General features: G+C 38.8%; 1 protein-coding gene across 4 annotated transcripts in view; it reads right to left on the reverse strand.

The window, feature by feature from the left end:
• The window catches only part of MAGI2 (membrane associated guanylate kinase, WW and PDZ domain containing 2), a 782,933-nt gene that overhangs the window by 356,632 nt on the left and 402,307 nt on the right, over positions 1-23,994 (reverse strand). For all 4 annotated transcript variants that reach the window (XM_042468280.1, XM_042468279.1, XM_042468278.1 and 1 more), the window contains exon 3: positions 15,071-15,190. In XM_042468280.1, the coding sequence (XP_042324214.1) occupies positions 15,071-15,190 (120 nt within the window). The remainder of the gene's footprint in view (positions 1-15,070; positions 15,191-23,994) is intronic.

Here is a 23,994-nt window from a genome sequence, read left to right on the forward strand (position 1 = left end):
TCCACAATTCAAAAAGGACATTGAGAAACTGGAGCGTGTCCAGAGGAGGGCGACTAAAATGGTGAAAAGTCTGGAAACCTTGCCTTATGAGGAACGACTCAGGGAGCTGGGGATGTTTAGCCTGGAGAAGAGAAGGTTAAGAGGTAATATGATAGCCCTGTTTAAATATTTGAAAGGATGTCACATTGAGGAGGGAGCAAGCTTGTTTTCTGCTGCTCCAGAGACTAGGACCCGAAGCAATGGATGCAAGCTCCAGGAAAAGAGATTCCACCTCAACATTGGGAGGAACTTCCTGACAGTAAGGGCTGTTCGACAGTGGAACAAACTCCCTTGGAGTCTAGTGGAGTCTCCTTCCTTGGAGGTCTTCAAGCAGAGGCTGGATGGCCATCTGTCAGGGATGCTTTGATTGGGATTTCCTGCATGGCAGGGGGTTGGACTGGATGGCCCTTGTGGTCTCTTCCAACTCTATGATTCTATGATTCTAATTAAACAGACACAAATCCTCTTTGCATATCCTCCCACCCTGAGACCTTGTCATTCAACAACAGAATAATACACAGATTAACATGAAATCACTCCTCCCAACCCAGGGTCATACAGTATATATATACACACACACCTCACTCACTTCCATGCCAGCATTCTCTGAAGATGGCAGCCAAAGATGCTGGCAGGAACAAACTCTTCTAGAACATGGTCACAGCCCGAAAAACCCACAAAAAACTATGGATGCCGGCCATGAAAGCCTTCAACTTCACATTGTTTCTCATTCATTGCTATTATTATATGTACATTATTGTAGTTGTTGTTGTCCCCTATCTCCTTCACTGAGTTTGGAGAAGTGTATATAGATCTCAATTTTATCCATTTTATCCTCAAAATAACTCTGTGAGATAGGTCAGGCTGAGAGGAACTGACAGGTCTATGGTTCACTGAGACCTAAAACCCCCAATCCTCTCAGTCTCATTCATTACACTAACCACTACAATATAGGCGGCTAATAATTAAATAATATATAGTGGACCCTTGTATCTGCAGGAGGGTGGTTCCAGTACCTTCTATGGATACTAAAATCTATGGATGCTCAAGACCCATTGTATATTGTAGTAAAATTGTATCTTTTATGTAAAACAGCAGAATCAAGGTTTGCTTTTTGGTTTTTTAAAAAAATTAAACCATTCATGGTTGAATCTAGGAGTCCTGGTGGCACAGTGGTTAAATGCCTGTACTGCAGCCACTCACTCACAAACCACAAGGTTGGGAATTCAATACCAGCAAAAGGGCTCAAGCTCAACTCAAGCTTGTATCCTTCTCAGGTCACTAAAATGACTACCCAGATTGTTGGGTCCAATTAGCTTACACTTTGTAAACCGCTTAGGGAGTGCTTAAGCGGTATAGAAATGTACTTGCTATTGCTATTGCTACTGAATCTGTGGCTGCAGAATCTGTGGATATAAAGGGCTGACTGTAACTAGAGTTAAAAACAAGGAGGTTTTTGAAATACAAAATCAGTTCTGCAAACTGTACTGCCTGTGGTATGTAGTTTCTTTCATTGCTCCCCCTTATCTAATCAGACTGCCAGACTTCAACAGTTACTATCTCTTGTGGTTATAAGCTGTCACACCAGTAAATACATTTTTTTTTTAAAAAACCAACTCTATACAAGCACTGTTCTTTTAAAGTAAACACTGCTAACAAAGATAATATATATGTAAAGATAAACCTCTGAAGAAGTATTCTGAAATATGAATGGTTCCCTGAAGATATTATCCTTTAATCTTTTCACACTAGGAGTCTTTTCCTGCCCCACATGAAACTCGCTGACAAAACTGCTGCTGCTATGAAACTGACAGCACTTTTTGGGAGGGAAAAAGAAAGAAAGAAAAAAGAAAGAAAGAAAGAAAGAAAGAAAGTCCAAGTTCTTTGACAGCAGGCATTTTTCTACAAAGGCCTTATAAGGTGTCTCCTCTACAAACTAACCCATTTAAAATGGAGCCCAAGGCAGAACTTCAGGGCTGTTGTAAACCAGAGGTTCATCTCTCATGCATTTGGAGAGTATTATTGTTGCAAAATGAATAACACCAGGAGGCCAAACTGTCAACTTCTGTTCACAGATGACTTCTTAACCTTTTGGGCAGAATGGCACATATGGTACAGACCAATTCTAGCAATGCCAAATCAGCTTCACATTTCTGGCAAATGACTAGTTGATAATTTTAATAGAGAGATGACAATATGGTTCCCACTGGCATAATATGAACTGTTAATACAGCTAAAATATTCATCTATATAATCCGTTCTCTGTGTTTGTAATATGTACCTGTGAACCTTATACTATTAGAACCATCTTATAGTATGTGTCTGTGTTTTAAATTAAGTGAATAAAGAAAGATCAGGGACATGAAGAGAACATGTAGAACTGGAATAAAAGCTCCTTGTAGGGCTTGTTCTTCTGATAATGATTAAAACTTTTAAAAGTAGGATCTGCTTTTTAATACATCTTGCCTTGCCATTGTCTCCTTCTCTGAGTAGATTCACGTAATCTAAACTCTGCAGCAAATTCAGTGACTATTATAGTTGGCAGCATCATGGGGCTTTGGTCTGACTAGCTCTGTCATTTATTCAGATCCAGTTCCCATTCAGAGTATGGTGCATATCTCCCCTAAGATAAATTGAAGAAGAAAAAGAGAGGGTGACATATAGTGCCCCTTTTTGCCCTTTGCCCGAAAAATAATAACACTCTCCTCTGACTGTAAACAGTCAATGAAACCCCATATGCATAAGGAAATAATGAATTCGATTGAACCTACAGAGCAGTCAGAACTTTTTCCCCTTACAACCCAATTGGTCTTTATTCCCATGCATTCTCAGAACTATCAAATGGATTGCTTGCTAAAATAAGTCTAATACACAAACCAATTAACCCTCAAGATTCCAGTGCATGAGCTCAATGTAACAACAAAGCCACTTGGTTAAATGGCCAGCTGTAGGATACTGAGTAACTGCCATCACGATGACCATAGTATGCATCTGCTACAAATTTCCTATTATGACAGTAATGAACTGGATTTAAGGTTTGCTTCCATCTCACTAGTTTTGATATATCTAGACCTGAGGTGACAAGATTCACACTTTGAAGCTAAGCTATACATTGATTTAGCTTTGCTGCTTTATAATTCAGCTATTAATTTCATGGATGTTCCTTTCTTAACTTCAAGAGACAGATGCCTCCTATTTTAGGCACTCTGTGGTAATTTTGGAAGGAAACATTTTAAAGCCATTAGAGATTATGATACTTGCTAAAGTATCCCAAGGGAACACCTAACTTTTCTATTACAGTAGAACCTTTTAACAATAAGATGTTTGCAGATATCACATTTCTCATTCTTGTTCATTCCTGAACTAAGAGTTGTTCCCCAAAGACTGAATGTTGTCTTTCAGGTTTAGTAAGACAGCATGAATAATTATTTAATTTAAATATTTCTGAGCAATATGGATTTGGGCATGGGTCAGAAAGAGTATGACAGCACTTTCACATATAGCATTCTGCTTAAAATATTATTACAGAGTTGAACTCCTCCCCCCAAGATTAAAAATGAATATGGTAGAGGGGCAAGATCAGTTTCCCTATGAAGAAAGGTTACAATATTTGGATGTCTTTAGTTTTGATGTTGGGATTTTTTAAAGCAAGAAAGGGAAGTGACAAAGACACATAAACCTGTGCATTATGTGGAGAAATTGGATAAGATACTTTGTTACTATCTCATAATAGTAGCACTCAGCATCATTAAATGGGAATGGTTTTTTGTGGGTTTTCTGGGCTATGTGGCCATGTTCTAGAAGATTTTCCTCCTGACATTTCGCCAGCATCTGTGGCTGGCATCTTCAGAGAAATGGGAAGTTTATGACAAATGAAAAGAAGCATGTTTTCGCATGGTATATAATGCGTTAAAACTTTGGAATTTTAACTATGCATAGCATTTTAATTATGCAGCACAAAATATAGCAACCACCACCAATCTGGATGGCTAGAAAAGAGAATTTAAAAAATTCAGGGAAGACAAGTCTGTCCCTGGCTACTAGTTATGATGGGTATCTATTACAGTCAGCTCTTCATATCCATGGGCTTGCTTTCTGGATCCCCCCACCACCGCAGATATCAAAATCTGCAGCACCTCAAGTCCTGTTGTTCCCGATGGCGGCACAGCCATATGCACATGCCACCATTGGGGAGAATGGGCCGGAGCCATCCATGGCTGAGTCAATCCATGGATGGCAAACCCACAGAAGAAGAGAGCTGACTGTATTTCTATTATCAGAGTACCATGACTTTGAAATACTTATGAATGTCCCTGAATCACAGAAGACCATAAGCTGGAGGTCTCCATTGCTTCTGGTCCTGTTTGTGGGGTTTGTACTGGGGCATCTGTTTGGGCACTGTGGGGACAGAATCATGGACTAAACAGGTCTGATTTCATACCTATAACCATGGTACTGTTAATATACATATGGCTTTAACATGAATACCATCAGTCACTGTTAATATACATACCATCAGTGCATCTGAAGAAGTGGACTGAAATCAATGAAAGCAGGTATAGAAACAAACTACTTAGTCTTAAAGGTCCTTCTACATTATTCCTTGCCTGATCTCCTTCTTATTTGGGACAGATTGAGATGGCTATCTCCTCTGAAAATAGGCAACACAAATTAATTACTAAAACAGGAGAGCAGTTTTAAAATCAGGTTTCATTACATTCTCCCCTTTACTACTTCCAGATTAATCTGTGCAAATAAGTATGCCCTTTTTATTCATTCAGTTAAAAATGGGATAGCACACATTTTTATTACAAATACCCAAAGTGAAGGCCAGTAAAATATGAAATAATATCAACATGGCAGGAAAAATAACAATGATAAACAATGGACTATTCTATATTGTGATCATTAATGACCCACAATCTGCAATGTGTTTTCCCATAGGGTAAGCAGAATAAAAAAGATGCAGGGATGCAAGCCAACAGTGGCTGTCAACAGGGGATGTGTATCACAACTGTCTCATTACAACAGAGAAGGGGAACACAGAACTTCATATTGCTGGATTGCTATAGGCCACTGATCCCCTGTGGACAGTGGGAAGATCCAATGGAGTAGTGAGAGAAAAGGGGGCTGCATGGGGCAGTGAGGAAAAAGGAGGTGGCAAAGGGGATCATAGTTAGAGTACTGGCATGCAGGAAAGTCAAGGGAACCAATAGCCTTTAGGACTGTGGTAGATATGAGTATTTAGAGTATGTGGCTGAAGGAGAGAAGTGGTGGCAAAAAGAAGTTTTCACATTGGGGTCCCTTAAGGTTTGTGAGTTTGCCAGAACTCGATTGGCAGGTTGGAGTTGCATTGCTGGTCCTGCTTTCTTTCATCAGACAGGCTAAGAGAAGGAAGGACTCATTAGAAAAGGCAATGATGCTAGGAAAGGTGGAAGGCAATAGAAAGAGGGAACGACCACATGCTAGATGGCTAGACTGAAATCAGGGAAGCCACACTATAGGATCTGAGCAGTTTGGTAGAGGATAGGAGGTACTAGAAATGTCTCATTTACAGGATCACCATGAGTCAAGGTCAATTTGAGGGTAGTTAACAACAACAACAACAACAACAACAACTGGAAACATAAGTTTGAACACTTGTCTGGATGCTGTCATAAGATGCAGCTGCCTTGCTTTTGTCTAGGGATGTATATCTTTGCTTATGTAATTCTCACATGTGAGAATGTACAAAAATCTGTTTCCCCCCATTGAGCATGATTAAGAGAGTTTGTCTTCATTTTTTATACTCTTTTCCCCAGATTTGGGGACCTATTGCAGAAAATTTCAGGAAGGTCATTTTGTGCAGAATACTTTTCTGCACAAAATAACTTTTTTGAAATGCAAAAATGCTGAGGCCCATTCAACACTACACAATTATAGTGCTACTATTATTCCAGTTAACTTTCCTGGTTCCATTCTATGGACTCCTGGGGTCTGTAGTTTGGTAAGGCACAAGAGAATTCTAAATGTCCCTCCCTAAACTTCTGTGTATAAGATTCCATGGGATACTATGCTGGCAGTTAAAGTGGAATATTGCATTATAGTTGTGTAGTGTGATTGGGACACCAGTTTGAGCTGAGTAGCATGAAGTGTTAGGAACCAGAGGGTGCAACTGCTAGGAATCAGGGAATGCAAAATCAGTGATCAGTAAGATGGGTCAACTGATGCTTGAAAACTTCTGCTCCTTGGAGGAGCTCAGCCTGATGCAAGAGGACCAGTTAGGTTACAAACTGGACCCCATACGTCTGAAAAATTCCTGAGCAGAGCAGAGGTTGGAGGGCATTGTTAGACTACTGCTCTCCTTAATCGTTATAGGTTTTAGGACTGGCAATAGTGTCCTCTTTCACCTCTTCCAGTTATTTTTCTGGTTCTGACAAGCCAGTGATAGACCATGGCAGCACAGAAAAAAGCCCTAGACCCTTTATCATTCAATGTATCAATAGTTAACTGCTATGCCTTACTGGATAGCCAATGGGGAAAAACAGCGTTGTCATTTGGAATCACATTCTGCTCAAATTCTTTACAGTGCTTGAACATATATCTTGATGTGAAGCATGCATTTCCCATATGTTTCATCTTGTTTCTAACTAACAAGGCTTTTATTTCACCAGATAATTATTTGAAGAATTCTCAAATCTGGTTCTAGTAATTATCAGGAAGGCTGTAGTAGAATTATATGGGTCCCATAATAATTATGGCCTGTTACAGACAGCCAAAATAAAGCTGCTTCGAGTCACTGTGGAGGTACGGTGTTTCAATGATGCATGCGTCCTAAGAGTCCAGAAGTCGCACCAAAGCCATGCTCCAGCCCTAAGGACTGGAGTGTGACTTTGGTGTGGCTTCTGGACTCTTAGGATGCATGCATCATTGAAACACCATACCTCCACTGTGACTCGAAGCAGCTTTATTTTGGCTGTCTGTAACAGGCCAATGAAGTCATCCCTACCTATTTTTAAATTGTTCTTATGGTAGCTGTCCAACCTCTGCTCCACCCTTTTGGCTCAGCAGTCACATTAGTTGCAATGACTGGAATCTATCATTCCACCAATCCCCATGAATATGGAGGGAGAGACTGTATTTGGCTTTAGTAAATAAGGTATCTTTGTTAAAATGCTGATTCCCATGACAGTTTTGCATGGTCCTCAGCCTGTTGGTGTTGGGGATTTATTGGACTAAAACAAAGAAGTTCAAGTTTTGTTGTGCAGTTGCTTTCTGTGGTGAGTGACAGCTTGGTACATTACCCAACAGTGAGATATTCTGAGTCTTTGGACTAGCTGCATCGATAGAGGTTGGTTATTGGAGTCCCCTGCTGAAGGACTATAAAGTGCTTTCTCTGAGGATCAGAAGCTTGCCTGAGGTCTTCCAGGATCTTGTGTGTCCTTCAGCAATGATTCCTAGCTTTGTACTTGTGTTCTGAATCTCAGGGTCACATTCTTGGCTGACCTCTGACAGCTGCCTACTACTTAGCCTTGCCAGCTGCTGTTCAGAAATTATTGATTTGTCTTCCTTTCTGCTCTCTCATGTGATTCTACAGCATCTAGAATCTGGCAATCTTATGTGAGATATCTCATGTCCTTAAGCATGCTGCCTAGCTCATTACATGTGCTCAGCTTCATAGCGGGTTCCCACATGGTTACTACAGAAGTGCCCTTTTAACACTAAAGTCTTATGAAAACATAAACTTTAACTCTCTGTGTCTCACTCCTACTCTCCCCCAACACCAGCTTTCATTCAGCCTTCACTATCCTCATATTCTCATTTAAATGTTTTGGAAACAATAGCCAGGAATGGAAGAGAAGCATCTGAATCACAATGGAAACACCGTTACTGAGAGACTTAATGCTTTCATCTGAGTCAAAAATATGAAGGAGTAAAATATGCCATATGTAACTAGAAGTGCCATTAACTCCCTGAGATCAGTTATCAGGTCTTGAAATGTTAAGAGAGATTTCAAGGCAGCTGTAAATTAGAACTCCAAATTAGAACTGCAGCAGAAAAGACCTAAAGATCTACTGTATATACTCGTCTATAAATCTAAAACTTTATGCTCAAAAATTGACCCAAAAATCCCAGGCTGATGTATTTATGGGTCACTATGGTAATGTGATAGCATCTCTTTCAGATTTCCCCATGCGGTGCAGAGAGGAGTTTATTTCTCCCTGGAGCCAAGCAGAAAGAGTCCTGGGTGATTGATTGATACTACTGTTTGCTTAAGAGTCCCTCTCCTGCCTGTGTGCCTAGCTGAAAGGAAAGCTGAAACAATGAAGCAAAAAGCCTCAATGAGGCTCTTGTCATATGCACACATACACACACCTCCAAGTTTTACCCTCAGCCTATCCATGGGTCATGGCAAAATTTTGACCCCCAAACCTGACCTTGATTTATACATAAGGTCGACTTATAGTTGAGTATATACGATATTACTCATTACCAAACTGTCTCTCTCTATGCGTTGGCATGTGTGCATGTGTGTGTGTGTGTGTGTGTGTGAGAGAGAGAGAGAGAGAGAGAGAAAGAAACCCCATTTTATCTTTTCTTTCTTCACTTAAAAATCAAACATAACCATCTCCCTGAACATTAAAACATACATATATTTACAAGAGTTAAGGACACAGTACTCCAGTGAAATTGGAAATAACACAAAAAATAACCACTTTTTTTAACCTGACACAACACCTTTCTAGGAATCTCTAGGTCCTCCAATACAACTCTATTCTCAACATCTACCAGCAGTTGACCATAGAATCATGCTGCAGGACGTACAAATGCCTAGAGAAGTGTTTTCTATAGAAATCTCTTGGACCTCCTGTGCAACTCAATGGTCAGCTTCAAGCAGAATGTGTTGGAGGACCTAGAGATTCCAAGACATAACATATTAATCAAATCTGCAAATAATCCCATTTGAAAAAGTCAAATCCGCAAATGTGGAGGGCTGATTGCACTCATTCCTCTTTCAAAGATATCACATTACTTGTATCTAAGCTAACATGATGGTTAAGTTAATACTGAAAACTTTGTTATGCTAAGGATTAGAATATTAATCCATCTATTTACAGTTCCTAGAATCTGCAGCCAATTTGGTCAAAAGCCAGAAATTAAAACAACTGAAGGCCAAATCATCTGGAAGACCAAACGTTGGGAGCCACTTCTTTAGGCAAACATTAGTAAAGATGTGATTCCCTGCCTCTAAGAAATTTTCTTTCCCTCCCACGCAAAATCTCTCCTAGAGAATTCCTAAAGAATATTTTATCTTATCAGAAACTGTTGCCTTGCCATTAGGTTTCAAATTGAGCAACATTTTCCAGTAAATCTAAGTCTCATTTATGCCTTAGGGAGGGTATTACGGGCAATGGGTCAAATCTGACATTGTTAGAGGTACCAGATGGCCCCCAGCAGCCAAGCAAAAATTAGAAAGAGATGTGAAGAAAAGGTTTCAAAGGAAACAGAACTTGCTAGTAGGATACCTCAGGAGGTAAGGCTTGAACACTGATCAGTCACCCCTTCTTACAGTGGGCATCCTAGGAAAATGAAAACCAGCTGCATGCAGAGGCACACTGACCACATCAGCAGTTTGAAAAGCAATATAATCCAAATCACTGAACTGGCAGACTTGTGGCTGGAATTCTTGTCCCCAAGATCCAACAGCCCTCATATACTAGGAAAGTAAGTTTTTGTTTTGGTCATCCCTGTAATTTAGATGAACAATTCTAGCAATTTAAAGTGGAAGTGGGATTTAACATAGAAAGAACACCTCCCATTTATGCATTTTTCTGCCACACACGTCTCTGGATGGTTAGATCAGCATTACAGGAATGAAACTCTGCTTAGCGTATCAATTCTTGAGAAGAAAAAATGTGTGAGCTTAGCTTTAGGGATGTAAGACATTTTTCTTATCCTTTACAAGACAGAGTATTTCCACATACTGTACTGATGAAAAAAAGGTCCATCAAATAGTTGTGGGGTTCTTTCCCTTCCACATTTTCATATTAAATATTTTGCATGGGAGGTTTTGGGAGAAAAACATTGACATATATATATATATATATATATATATATATATATATATATGAAGAAACCTTGCAATGAGAAAAAAATAGTGAAAAATCTTCCCAGAGGGAAGAAAATATTTAAAATTCTCACTTGCGTATACAGATGCAAGAAACAAAGCTTTACAGTCTTATTTAACACCAATATCCTAGTTTTTGTTCTACTCTGAATATCAGTTCTTAAAAAGAATGAGCTGTGGCAAACTTTCCAGCAGCATTTCAGATAATCAGTTGATCTGATAAAAGGTGCCAGTTTACTTGCTCTGCATTTCTGAACAAATTTATCAAGTAATTCTGCTACACTTTGATCCAGTTAAAAAACAAGGGCAGCTAAACCTCATTTTTATTCTTCCAGCCAAATACCACAGTTAAACAGCCAAACAGGAGTTACACCCACAGATGAAATGCACATTGGACATTGCTTTATCTCAATTAATAATCCAATTACACAATTTGTAATTAAACCCGTTCCAGTGTCGGGAAGCATCTTCTTACTGTCATATACTCTTGTATAGCTTTTGCCAGTGAAAATCTCTTCGAACAACTGCTTCATTCAACTCACGCTGCAAACATACACTTAAATGAATAGGAGCTCCACAGAAGTATCCATGTCCTTTTTCAAAACATGCATTTTAGTGGGCCTCCTGCAACAGAGTTCTCCAGTGGACTGTGACCATTTTGCCCAACTGCTGAAAATGTTTGTATAGTGAATCACATGTAGGAGTGACAACACTACAAGGCCCTTTTAGTAATATGTCAATATTGCTCTAATTGAATTAAGCTCTTCCATGCCTCAAAGCTCATTAGAGAGACATATCTTCTTAAGAAGCGGGAAGACAGAATGCCAATTATTAAGGCAATCAATATTTATACAGTAGATAAAATGCACCTGAAGCAGATTTCAGAACCATCTATCAAATAATCTCTGAAATGAGGAAGTCTGAAAATGCACACCAGATATTTGTGAAAGTCACCTTTGTAGTTTGATAGTACAAACAAGATTGATAAGTTTTCTCTCTAGAGGTTGGAGGAAAACAGAGAAAAGGATAATTACATTTTAATTTCACCTTTTTTTTTTCCAGTACAGCGCATGAATACATAGTGAACAAATAACAAAAAGTGTATTATTGTCATGGCTGATGGTAAGTACTGGAGACCTAGCAAATTATAATGGGTATGATCCAACCAATATGAACTATGAATTTCAATTTATTTCAATCACAGAGTTGAGCTTATTCTTTAACAATGGTGCTGACCAGTGGTTCTATGGTGTCCTACTGAACTGTGAATTATTTGCTTATTACTGTAATTGGATTTTGTCAGCTTTTACAATGCAATCACAGATTTTGAAGAGTAGCCATTCTTGTGAGGTAGATATAAAGTGATATATAGCTGTGACCACAGGTACAGACGCAATTACTTTTGTGTGCGCACACACACAAAAAAAGCAAAAATACAACCCACCTTGGATTGTAATACAGTTACATCCCATTACACACTAACTGGAGAAATCTGATTTTAAGTGAGTTCATAAACTAAGAAATCAAGGAAACTTATTTACAATGAAGGCTGGGAGCTATGGGATGATGAGAGATGGAGTGAGGTAAGAGTAAAAAAAGAGTGTGTCTCTACATTCCTATCCCCACACTGTATTCCCTTTTCTTGTTCTATAGATGCAAGTAACAGTTACTTTTTATTGAACTATGTCAAATAATGGGAAATATCTTGGCTACCACAACAGTACCTACCATATATAATCGACAATAAGTCAACCTGTGTATTGTGTCTGTGTGCATAAAGTTTAATTATTCACTAATACAATTCTTTTCTTTTGAAGCATTCTACTATTTCTTCCCTGTAGAGAGCAGCAGAACAGGAATTTGTAACTCCTAAAGACAAAAAGGCATAATCTTGTCCTCTTGTTGTTGTTCTTGTTGTGTTCCTTCAAGTCATTTCCAACTTATGGTGATGCTATCACCTATCATGGGGTTTTCTTAGCAAATTTCTTCCCTAGGCCTGAGGGTTTTTTCTTTTAAAACCCAAACAAATGCCTTCATATCCTTTAGAGGTGTTTGTGGAGCAATTTTTGTTATTGCTGTTGTTGCAGGAGCAGGTGCAGCCCTCAAAGGTCTCCTTGGGGCTAACACCACTTTCCAGAGTTGTCCACCCCTGGTTCAGGTCCAGGTTCCTTTAGCTTTCAGTGTTTCTTCAACAGTATTTAGTGCAAGGATGCACAATTTTTTTGTCTCGAGGGTTGGGGGAGGACTGAGAGTTGCAAATATGTTGCCTCCCCTCCCAAAATGAGGTCTAGGGCTCATAGAAGTGAAAGCTTTCCATACTAGTAATCTCCCTAAAGATCATTGTTTGTCCATAGCTAATGTATAACAAGGATGGACACAGGATCACTGAGGGTCCGGAGAGGCCTTTACCACTCCTATCCCAGAAATCCCAGTAGAAATATCTAGGTGCTCCTAATAGAATTGAAAAAACAAAAACAAAACAACAATTCTTCTGCACTTAGATGATCTTAGGAGAAAAGTAGTGTTGGAGGGCCATATTGTCAATACAGTCAAAGGCACTCTGACCTAATGAAAAATATTGCACCCATTTTATGTGTAAGTCTTTTTATTTAATCTTTTTTATTAAAAAGAAAGTAGAGATGTCTTACATATTTTGAAATTCTTATGTTCTGTTGCTTAACACATTATTTATGTTGCTAGATTTCTTTTTCCACGATGCAGAGTTTACACGCTTAAAAAAAGAAAGAAAAATATTGACTGCATTTTGCCGACTTTCACCTCTATTACCCATACTGTATATGAAAAGGATAAGTAGAATAAAGAGATAACTGTACCCTCCAGAGTTCCTTTTCAAGAAATAACTTATTCCCTTCCCCATATACAATTCTTATTCTTTTAAGATATGCTTTCATATTTTGTTAACCTTGGCCTTTTAGGCTGCCAGTTATTTAATGGTTTTTACAATCTACAAAGCTTGTCTTATTATTCTTTTGCCCTTTTACCCTTTTATAGCTCCTCTTATAAAGTAATCAACAAGAGAAAAAAAACTTTGTTTCAGCAGATAATAAATAATACTATTCATTCCCTCTAAGGTTTAAACCCAGAGTTTAGTTACTTTTCTCCATTTTCTTTGGGAATTTTGTTCCGATAGGTCCTTAATTTCCATCATTATTTTATCCATCACCATAGGTTCCCTGATTTTTATCATCCAGTCCTCCAACATATGTTCGTTTTCACCTTTTTGAGTTCTCACATATTTTAAGTGTGCCGCTGTAACCAAATAAAAAATGATATCTATTTCTTCCTTGTTAAGTTTTCCTTTTAAATCTTCCATAATATTCAGTAAGTATAATTTCGGTTCCTTTTCAAGGTTTATTTGAAGTACCATCTGAAGTTTTAGGTGGATCTTTCCCCAAATTTTTCTTGCCTCATCGCAAATCCACCACATGTGGTAGAAGGAAGCATTATTCTGTCCTCATTTCCAACATTTGTCATCCTTATTATTCTTCATCTTCGCCAATTGAGCAGGTGAAAGACGCCAATCTATAAAGTACTTTATAGTAGTTTTCAATTAGCTGGGCACATTTAGTAAACTTTAAGTTTTTCTTCCATACCCTGTCCCAGCTCTCCAGGAGTATTTGTTGTCCTAGGTCTTCAGGACACATGCAGTGCAAGTCTTCAGGACACATGCAGTGTTTAATAAAGTGTTTCATTCCACCCTCTGATTTTCATTATAGCTTTTGGGCAGGTTTCCAAAATTTAGAGTACATTACAGTGCAATCCAGATTCTAGAAAATGGGCTCTCATTGTGTTGCCACCATAAACATGGGAGGAAAGATGTTCATACAAAAGAACAGAATTCAGGATGAAAAGTCTGCACTGATCAAAGTGCTTGTCAAAAGGCATATCTGTGTATCAGCACACTAACCTTTATAATACTTTATATCAGAGAATAGAACTGCCATTACCTTGACTGCTACAGGTAATGCTACAGTGACCATAATGGCAGGGGAATCGGAGAGTAGTTCAAGACAGTATCCCCCCCCCCCCACCAGTTCTGCTCTGCTTTACAGCATATTGAACATATTTAAATACTAATTTTCAAATTCCAATGTACTTTTACCTCAAGTTGTACAACTTTTGGAATAGTTTGGATCTTTTTCTGTTTCAATAGCTTACAACATATTTTCTTTTCACACACATGTTTTTGTGATGTTGAACAAGGTTGACATATCGGAAATCAACAGTAACTTTAGAGGAGTCCTTAAGCTGACAGTTTACCTCGGAAGCAGATACTGTGAATCCACATATTACTGAAATTCCCCATCTACTGTATTTGTGCCAGTTAGTCAAAGCAATAGATATTTTTTCTACATAATTTTTTAAGTTTTGAAAAAAAGAATGTTTGACATTACCAAACTTTCTTTTCTTATTCTAAAATTGTCAATTCAGCCTCAGTGTACAATGAAATTTGCAGAGCCATCACATGTGTAAAAAGATGTGGTAGAACTGTGTGTGAATGAGGGGGGTGAAATGTTGACCCCAATAGAGCATTTTCATTCAGTTTCTTTCCATGAGATGTGCTGAATGAGAAAGTTAATCAATGATCAAGTGTATGGTATAATAAAGTGAAACGCATTTCAAACAATTAAAAACATGATGCTGTTCCACTTCAAGATCCTCTAGCTTTGCAGGCCAGTGACTGGTTTGGCTTTTACTTGTTATTCTCTCTTCCTCTCAATTGGTTAAATGATGCCTTCTGATTATAGTAAATCAATTTGCGTGTAGCTTTTTGTTCATATACATACCAAACTCTTTCCTCATTGCTATCCCATTTTTCATAATTTCAAGATAATGCATCCTATGACACAGTTGGAAAAAAATCCTAAGGCACTTATAGAAAAGCAGTAAAAATACACTTACCTTCATATGTTCCACTTTCTAAAAGAGCACCACTTTTCTCTAGTTCCATAAAATCTTCAACAGTGATGAAAATATAATCCACACCAGGGACTTCCCCCTCCTTATGAGGCCTTGTAGTGCCTAAATTGAAAGAGAAAAAACAAATTATACATAAGCACAAAAACATATTAAGGGGCATTTGATATCTGACAGGCAAATAGCAGGTTTGATTTATTGCATGGTTTCATTGAAAACTATAGGTTGCTAACAGAAATATTTTATTGGTTTAGCTTTCTGCTCAGTGAGATTTACAGAACTTCATATGCAAATACAAATGTTGGAGGTGCAGTACAATGATTTAAATGTTGATAGGCAGCAAGACAAAAAGCACTAAAGCGGCTATAGATTGCTGAAAGAGTACCTGCTTTGCATACAGGAGGCTCAGATCCAATCCTTGCTGTTTCTAGGGGTCCATTCACACGAAAAAAATATTGTGCATTGATTCTATTTTAACTACCCTGTCAACATCCCAAGGAATCCTGGAATTGGCAGTTTAAGGAGGGGCATTCTCAGTCAAAATAATAATAAAAACCCCTCTAGTGCCTCTGACACTGGGGCTTACAAGCCCCAGAATTCCACAGGATATAGCCACAACAGTTAACGAGGAAAATAGTGTTATATTTTTGTTGTATGAATGGGCTTAAAGGAGAGCTGGGAAACACCATTGCCTAAAATCTATCATCCAATGCAGAAAACAGTACTAACCAACATCTATCATAGTATGTCTCAGTATAAGGCAATTTCTTGCATAACAACATTTTTTTAAAAAAATCAGTATTAATATTAGCATCAGCAGTGGCAGCTGATAGCTTTCATGTCAATGGGATGGCAAATCCACTAGTCCAGGTTTAATTTTAAATTTAGAGGAACTATTTAGGGTGTTGAGCCTCAGCTCCTTTAAAAATTCACCTCTTTTCAAATTTGGTTCAGATTTCAGTCTAAAACCCAGAGGTTTTAAAACTCACCACCCAACAGATATGGAAGCCACCAGTCTAGCATTAGTGGTCATAGTAGCAGCAGTAATAATATTTTAATCCCACTCTTCAGTCTAAAAGAACGCCTCTTCCAGCAGTTCCCCAGACATCTGCCATTTGAGACAGCCACACCATTCTGTCTGATGCTAAACTTGCATACTGCCAACAAAAACAAGGCAGTCATTGCCCCTGTAGTTAGTAGGTGTGTTGTCTCATTGTCAAAGCTAAAGTATTTTTTGTTTCATTTAAGATTAGCATTCTATACTTCTTAGAATAATTAAAGGTGTGTGTTCAATCATAATTATTCTTGTCTCCAGAATCCTCCATATTCAAGGGAGGAGATCATGACTGGACTCTTGTTTCTTGGTGACAATATACATATGAAGGAAGTAGCAATATTTGGGAAGGGTAGAAGAAAGCCAGTGGTTAGAATGTTATACTATGGCTCAGTAGACCAGGATTCAAATCCCCACTCAGCCATGGAAACCTGCTGGGTGAACTTGGGCAAGTCATACCCTGTCAGGCTCAGATGAAGGCAAAGGCAAATCTCTGAACAAATCTTGCCAAGAAAACCCTATGATAGGTTTGCCATAAATCAGAAACTACTTGAGGGCATACAACAACAACAGGAAGAAAGCAACCACATTCACATTCTTAGTTGTGACTCAGCAAGGTGCTGTGTACAGCACAAAGATCTGTCAGTTTATCATTACAAAATCCTCTTGCCATAGTACACCATCATTGTGATCAATTAGATTTTGCGGTGGGCTGTGTTATATCACTATTTTGCAGAACAGTGAGACATAAGCAAAAGACAATTCACTGCCACTAAAGACATGACAATGAAAATGTAGACTGGAAGGGGAACAATAAGGACCACAGATTAGGGAAAGGAGAAGCAAGGGTAACATAGGATAAATATGTGTATAAACAGTTCCATCTGCAGGATGTTATTTGATATACACTTCTGGATGATGATCATGAATACTATACTAAAATTGTAAAATCTCTTTACTTCTCCAAAATCCCTCATCCAGAAATTCTGCCACAACCCTCTAGGCCTTAATAGAAAAGGAGTGGGACTGGTTTCAGAAAAAGGGACCAATTAAACCATCAGGCCTTGACAATATAACCCACTGTCTCATACAACTGCTATGCTGGACAAGAAAGAGCTTTGCAAATTGAAGATAGCCTCATGCCAAATTCCCTTTGGACTGATATTCTCCCATATCCAACTGTGATTAATCTTTCTAGTCCCTACCCATCCTGGTTTTTGGGGATACCACTCCCCAGAACCATTTTCAAACAGGACAGTATGATGCATGATCAAAATGATGAATCTGCTGCACAGCCTGGGGAGAGTACTTTCTGGAGTAGATCTTCTGAAATTCCCCCATCCAGCCCTTGGGGAATTCTGGGGGTTGGAGTCCAAGAAAAGCAACTTTTCTAAACTCGGTATATTTTAATTTCTTTTCCAAGGCTTGGCTCATTTGCAGCTGTTAGCATGGGTTTACTATTCTAAAATCTCTTGACATGCTCTGACAACTCATCTCTACTCATGTTAGTGGAACCTATGCCATCAGATTTAATACAGACTGTATATGTAGAATTCAAGTTTGTTGTTTTCTATAATAACTGTGTAGTGAGACTTTTTTTCTCATTCTGCTAATAAGTACTTTGGGGACACTTGGACTGTCTACTAGTTCTGTGGCAGGACAAAACCAGTTCCTCCATGCCATTGGTTAAAAATTATGATGCTACAATGAATGAACCAATTGTGATAATTAATGCAACATCCTGTCTTCCTTATTCTGACTTAAACAGCAGTGCACAATTTATAACACTGCCACATTTGGATGCTGAAAGCAGCCACTATTTAAAATTAAAGGGATTGCCCTCTAAAAACATGTCATTTGCATTTTTGCTAAAACACTTCATAACTCTAATGTTGCCACAGCTACTCAGAGCAATTAAAGGGCATCACTGTTCCACTTAGGCTACTTCACAATAATAATAAAAAATCTATGTGAATAGCTAAGGGCCATTACCCAAATGCTTTTAAATATTGTTTGTCATGTCGTCCCAATTTCCCCAACCAGAGAAAAATTCCAGAGTTAATGCAAGAGGGTTTATTTTCCTTTGGATACATGCACCATGTAGACTTAACAGTGTACTATTTGTTTTCTTTCCAAACAGAATTGCAGGGTCTAGAAGCTAGTACAACCATATCAACAGGCAGGATATTTGGCAAACTCTGCACCACATGCCCATGTTCAACTAAATTCAGCAACACCACAGACCCGTTCTTCTCCAACAACCCCAACTGCTTGTTTCTCACCCCAGAGTCCAAGCCTCAGGTACCATCCCTGGAAGTAAACTGACCATTCAGGGAAGAAAAATCCAAATTTAGTTAGAAATATGAAGGTGTTTTTGTCAGGTCTTACATGACTATCTGTCCTATCAAACAATCTGGTAGGCAAAATCACAGTGATAGGCTTACTGATGGTTGTAAAGACATCCACTCACTCAATAATAATGTGCTTTTTAAGGAGAAACCTGTTATTTTGTATTGGAATACTGGGTTGTTGTTAAAAACCAATAGTAATAGGTTTGTCTGATCTTGAGATTCCAAGTGACTGTAGAAGCAAGAGGGGTTTTTTTGCCTACAGAATCTCAACTTCTAGGATGTAAATACATGTCTTAAGAGTGTGGGAAATGTCTGGTAAAATCTTCTCTTAGAGCTTCACTAAGATTGCAGTATTGTGCAACTTCTTGTCTTTCCTCAATATAAGGGAAACCAAAGGACCTGTATGTCCCCACCTCCTTTTCTGACTGCTATATGTCAGTTTACCCCATTTCACTATGTTCATGAATTAGTCCAGAAGAAAATAGTCCTAGTTATGAGGGGAAGATGGGTTTGATTGATCAGAACTAGGCATGTGCAATGTGAATTCTGAAAAAGATAATACAATGTCCCCTGTGTGAGTTTCCAAATGAAATACCACAGTTCTGGAGTCTGGATAACTCCTCAGATTCCTGAAGGAAGAAAAGAAAGCAGAGGCTAAAGGATAGAAGCAATGTGACATGGAAAACTACATATGACTATTATTGATTTTGATAATCACAGTGTCCTTGAATTGTAGCTTAACATAAGTGGATCCAGACTTCAGAACAGCGGTCCTTGAACTAGAAAAAAAAACTACAAAGGAAGTTTGGAAAGAGAAACAACAGAGTTTTTTGTGTGGTTTTTGGGCTATGTGGCCATGTTCTAGAAGAGTTTCTTCCTGATGTTTCACCAGCAGTTGTGGCTGGCATCTTCATCTTGCCATTTTTCAGGATTGGTAGCCAAACCTTGTTTACTTTAAGGGTTTTCTCTTTCCTGTTGAAATTGTCCAGGTGTTTGTGGATTTCAATGGCTTCTCTGTGCATCCTGACATGATAGTTGTTGGCATGGTCCAGAATTTCAGTGTTTTCATACAGTATTTTATGCCCAGGATGGTTTGTAACATGTTCTGCTACTGCATAGCACTGAGCCATGACAGCTAAAGTGGTGTTGAACTGCATTAATTCTGCATTGTAAATGCAGCCTAGGATGGCAGAGGTTGTCACACCAATCAGTGACTCTGCTACCCTACCATCTTGCTTAATACGACTTCCAAGCTGGCATGATTTTGTTAGTTATAAGGCCCTAAATTCATCTGTTGTGCATGTTACCAGTTTTTTTTAAATAGTTTGCACTGAAATAAAATGTAAAATCCCACATACAGTCTTTTTAGGCTGAAACAACTAGGGATCAAGCTGTCTGATCTTAGTGACTTCATCCTTTGGTGTCCTGACATAAGAGTTTACTGTGAGGTCAGCTGAGGGACTGTTGTTTTTCCATGCCTAAGGGTCATTTTGTCCTCAAAAGACTTCTCTTTTTACTCCTTCCTTTTTTTCCTTGCTTGGAACTTCCAACCAGCTTGAATTTTATGCTCAATTTGCTGACACCGTGACAGTCTTTGGGCTCTCTCTTTGACAGATGGGAAGCAGAATGTCATGCACATGGGAGAGCTATATAATTTATATATCCTTTTGTTTCTTAGTTGTTCCTAAGACATTTAAAATGTGAGAGTGAATGCAATACTCCGAAAGGCCAGTGCAGGAAACATGCCAGTTCTCAGCATATAAACAGAATGTGTGGGGAAAGGGGGGAAGTGGGCTTGTGCCTGCTGGCTCTCTCCCCAGCCTTCACACATTCACATGATGAAGAAAGTCTGAACAAGGCTTTTGAGAGAAGGTAGAGGGTATAGTAACAAAACCTCCAGCTGCGGACTGAGTAATCTCCAATGAGGATCTTATTTCAGCCACCAAAATTCAGGGGCTTTAAGGCAAACCATTATTCTTTCTTGGGGTCATGGCTACAAGAGGGTTGTTGTGAGAATATACACTGCAGATTTAGGTGGTCTACATTTTAAACCTCAACATCCTCCACAAGCCACACATGCAGGCCTGGAAATGGCAGAAAATGTCCAAAACATACACAAAAATGAAATAAATGACCCCAGAAATGCCTGGATCTCCACTTCCAATTTTTACTTCCAGGGGAATGGTGATTAGATAGCAAAAACCACACTGCTTGCTATCTTCTAAACATGAAAACATATTTCAAAATAAAACTGGACATAAGTGTGGGTATTGGAGAGGCTCTAGGGATGTGAAATCAGGTGCCAAGTTAAAGTCCATATCCTCCTCAGTCTAATGAGATAGTATATGTGGGGTGTTTTAAACATTCAATGTGTTATTTTATAAATGCATATGGCTGGATACTTAACTTAAAGGTTAAGTATCCTTTCTCTGAAGATCTGAAATCCCCCCCCCCCAAAAAAAAACCCCTCCAGATTCCAAAACCTTTTCCATGGGTGGTTGAGATAGTGACACCTTTGCTTTCTGATGGTTCAATGCATACAAACTTTGTTTCATGCACAAAATTTTATTTAAAAAATATATAAAATTAGATCCAGGCTATGTGTATAAGATGCATATAAAACATAAATGAATTTTATGTTTAAACATGGTTCCTGTCTTTTAAGATATGGTACCTCATTATGTATATGCGAATAGTCCAAAATCCAAACACTTCTGGTCCCAAATATTTTGGGTAAGGGGTACACAACCTGTACAAATGAATAAGGTTACCTGATAAAGTGAAGGAAGATGAAAACAAGGATAATTATTGTGCTTATGAACGAGCCACTCTTCCAGTGTTCTCTCTCTGTATGTGTGTCAGATTCAACTGATAGTCATCCAAATGCCATGATGGAATTGTCCCTAGAGAGCCAGCATGACACAGTGGTTTGATTGTTAACTACAACTCTGAAGATCAGGGTTCAATTTCCAGCTTGGCCATGAAACCCACTGGACCTTGGGCAAGTCATCCCTATGCCGTCCTTCCCAAGGGATTGTGGAAAAGACTTTCAAACAGGTTGTGTTTATCTGGACATTATCCCATCCGAAAAGTGTGAGTGACAGGGATCTCATGAAAGCCTTTCATGATGTCGTGCAGATCCTGTCATTGTCTTGTCATTGAACTGGTATTGCCCAGCATTTTGCATTAACAGGAGTTTGTGTTGATGCAAAGCCACTGCAATGACAGGATAATGACAGGATCTGTCATGGATGGGATAAGGACAGGAGAGCGATCCCATCCCTATCTTGTCTGTGTCTGATAATTTCCTCATTCTCTCAGCCTCAGGCGAAAGCAACAGCAATACTCCTCTGAAAAAATCTTGCCAAGAAAACGCCATAAGAAGTTCAGAAAAGTATTGCCAGAAGTCAGAAATTACTTGAAGGTACACAACAGCAACAAATTTTAAAACTGGGTGGGGGAGAGCCTGCCACAATAGCATTAATCATGGCTGGGAATATTGTCCCCATATGTGACATCCCACAAGCAATTCTATGAGTGCTGGTGAGTACCTGAACCTTGGCAGGGCCAGCACTGGAGGCTGCTGTTCCAGGCAGCCGATTCTGGCTGTCTTCAAGGAAAACAATTGAACTTGTTTTGTTCCTGAAAAGTGTAGGGAGAGCAGTTTGTGGGATTTTCTCTTTCAAGTGCAAAAAATAACTTGGGTAGCTTTGACCTTGTTGCACTATGCATTCAGAGACACCATTTGCTGTTCTGCCTGAAGCAGCAAAATGTCTTGCTATAGAACTGGAGGTATGCATAAAGCTCCTCCAGATGGGCACTTTTGGTAAATGCCAGGCTCTTCTGATTCTGCTTTTCATACTTTGTATGGGTTGTTCCTGATCATACATCCAGTCATGCCCTAAATACATCAGGGCTTCACACACTCTTTTCTTTTTTTCTATTTGAAGAGTAGGTATCTGTGTTGTGGGCAGGGTTTCGTTCTTTCCCTGTCAACCCCTGAAATCAACACCCACCTCCACTTCTTACATGGTAGCTACATTGCCAGTTTTGCACATTATTATTATTTTTTTTTGTTAAAAATGCAGTTATTGGAGTGCTAAAGTAAAGTATAGCTGAAGCTATACTACTTCAACATCACAATTGTTAAGAAAGAAAGAAAGAAAAGCAGGGAACCGGAGGGACAGCGAAATGCTCTGTCTGGTAACTGGAAATGTAATGAGGGAAGGAAAATCAGAGGAAAGGGGCTTTGTAAAAGTCACACTCCGATTCAACCTGTCATCACTGGGACTACCAAGGAGTATGAGAGGCAGTAGCATCACTAGGAGGGTGCCAGGGGTGTGGACCACATCAGGTGGCACCCTAAGTGGAGGTGACACCACTGCTCCTCAAACACCTACTTTTTTTTGCAGTAGGCTATGGTATTCATTTGCTTCCCTTTAAAATGCTTTAAAAGATAGTAGGAATGGGGTGAAGCTCAGTGGGAAGAGAAAAGAGAGGCCCCAGAATTTTTTAAAATTCAAATTTCAAAATTTCAATTTTTATTTTTTAAAACAAAAATTGACATTTAAAATTTTCTTTCAGAACTTCACATTTTAACCAAATCTTCACCACACATATGTAAATACATTTAGTTTGTGCATATGATATTGTAATTTGAAGGTATAATCTTAATTTTGCTAGTTGTTTATGTCATAACTATTAGAATTACACTCAGTGCTATATGGGAATTATGATTTATAGTAACATTAATGCAAAGGAAAGCATTACTAAGGATTCTGTCTGTTGTGAAATGGGAGGAGGTCAATGAGGGATGGCACCATGAATTACTGCATCGGGTGACACCAACCAACCTAGGGATGCCACTGATGAGAGGTACTGAAACAAAGGAGAGAAACACTGGCATTTACTTTGCCTGTACTAGAAATTCCAAACATAAGGGAAAACAAAAAAAATGCTTGCTAGCCCCAGGTTTAAAAAGTCATGACTGGTTCTGAAAATTCATGAAAACCAGACTGAGACAGGAGGTACATTATTATTTTTAATTTAAAAATCCTGATAAATACAGGTAACAACTCCTGAAGCTTTTGGCCTGTCTGGACAAGCCAACAGTTTATTTTCCAAGCACTGAATGTATAGTAGTTTGTAGCTAGGACAGCTGAACTACCTCCCCTCCCTTTCCTACCATGATATCTGCAATATGGTTGTTCAGCAGATATGGAGTATTTTCAGTGAAATAACACTTTTTTAAAACACGATTTTCCCCCGGAGACTTTGCAGTTCCAGTCTCATGTACAGGTAAAACCTATCTGGAGGCAAGGTGATCTGTAGTTTGAGGATGTGTTATTCCACTGTAAAAAGGCTAAAATAAAGCCAGAGCTTGCTTGAATTGATAAAATAGAAAGCCCTACAGTGTCGTTTCCCAACTGCAGAGAAAAATAAACCAATGTAAATAAAGAGTTCAGGAAAAAGTATCTTTTATTCAGATTGTAGCAAGAAGAAAG

Source organism: Sceloporus undulatus, chromosome 5, assembly GCF_019175285.1.
Source record: "Sceloporus undulatus isolate JIND9_A2432 ecotype Alabama chromosome 5, SceUnd_v1.1, whole genome shotgun sequence".
In the NCBI taxonomy this organism is placed as follows: domain Eukaryota; kingdom Metazoa; phylum Chordata; class Lepidosauria; order Squamata; family Phrynosomatidae; genus Sceloporus; species Sceloporus undulatus.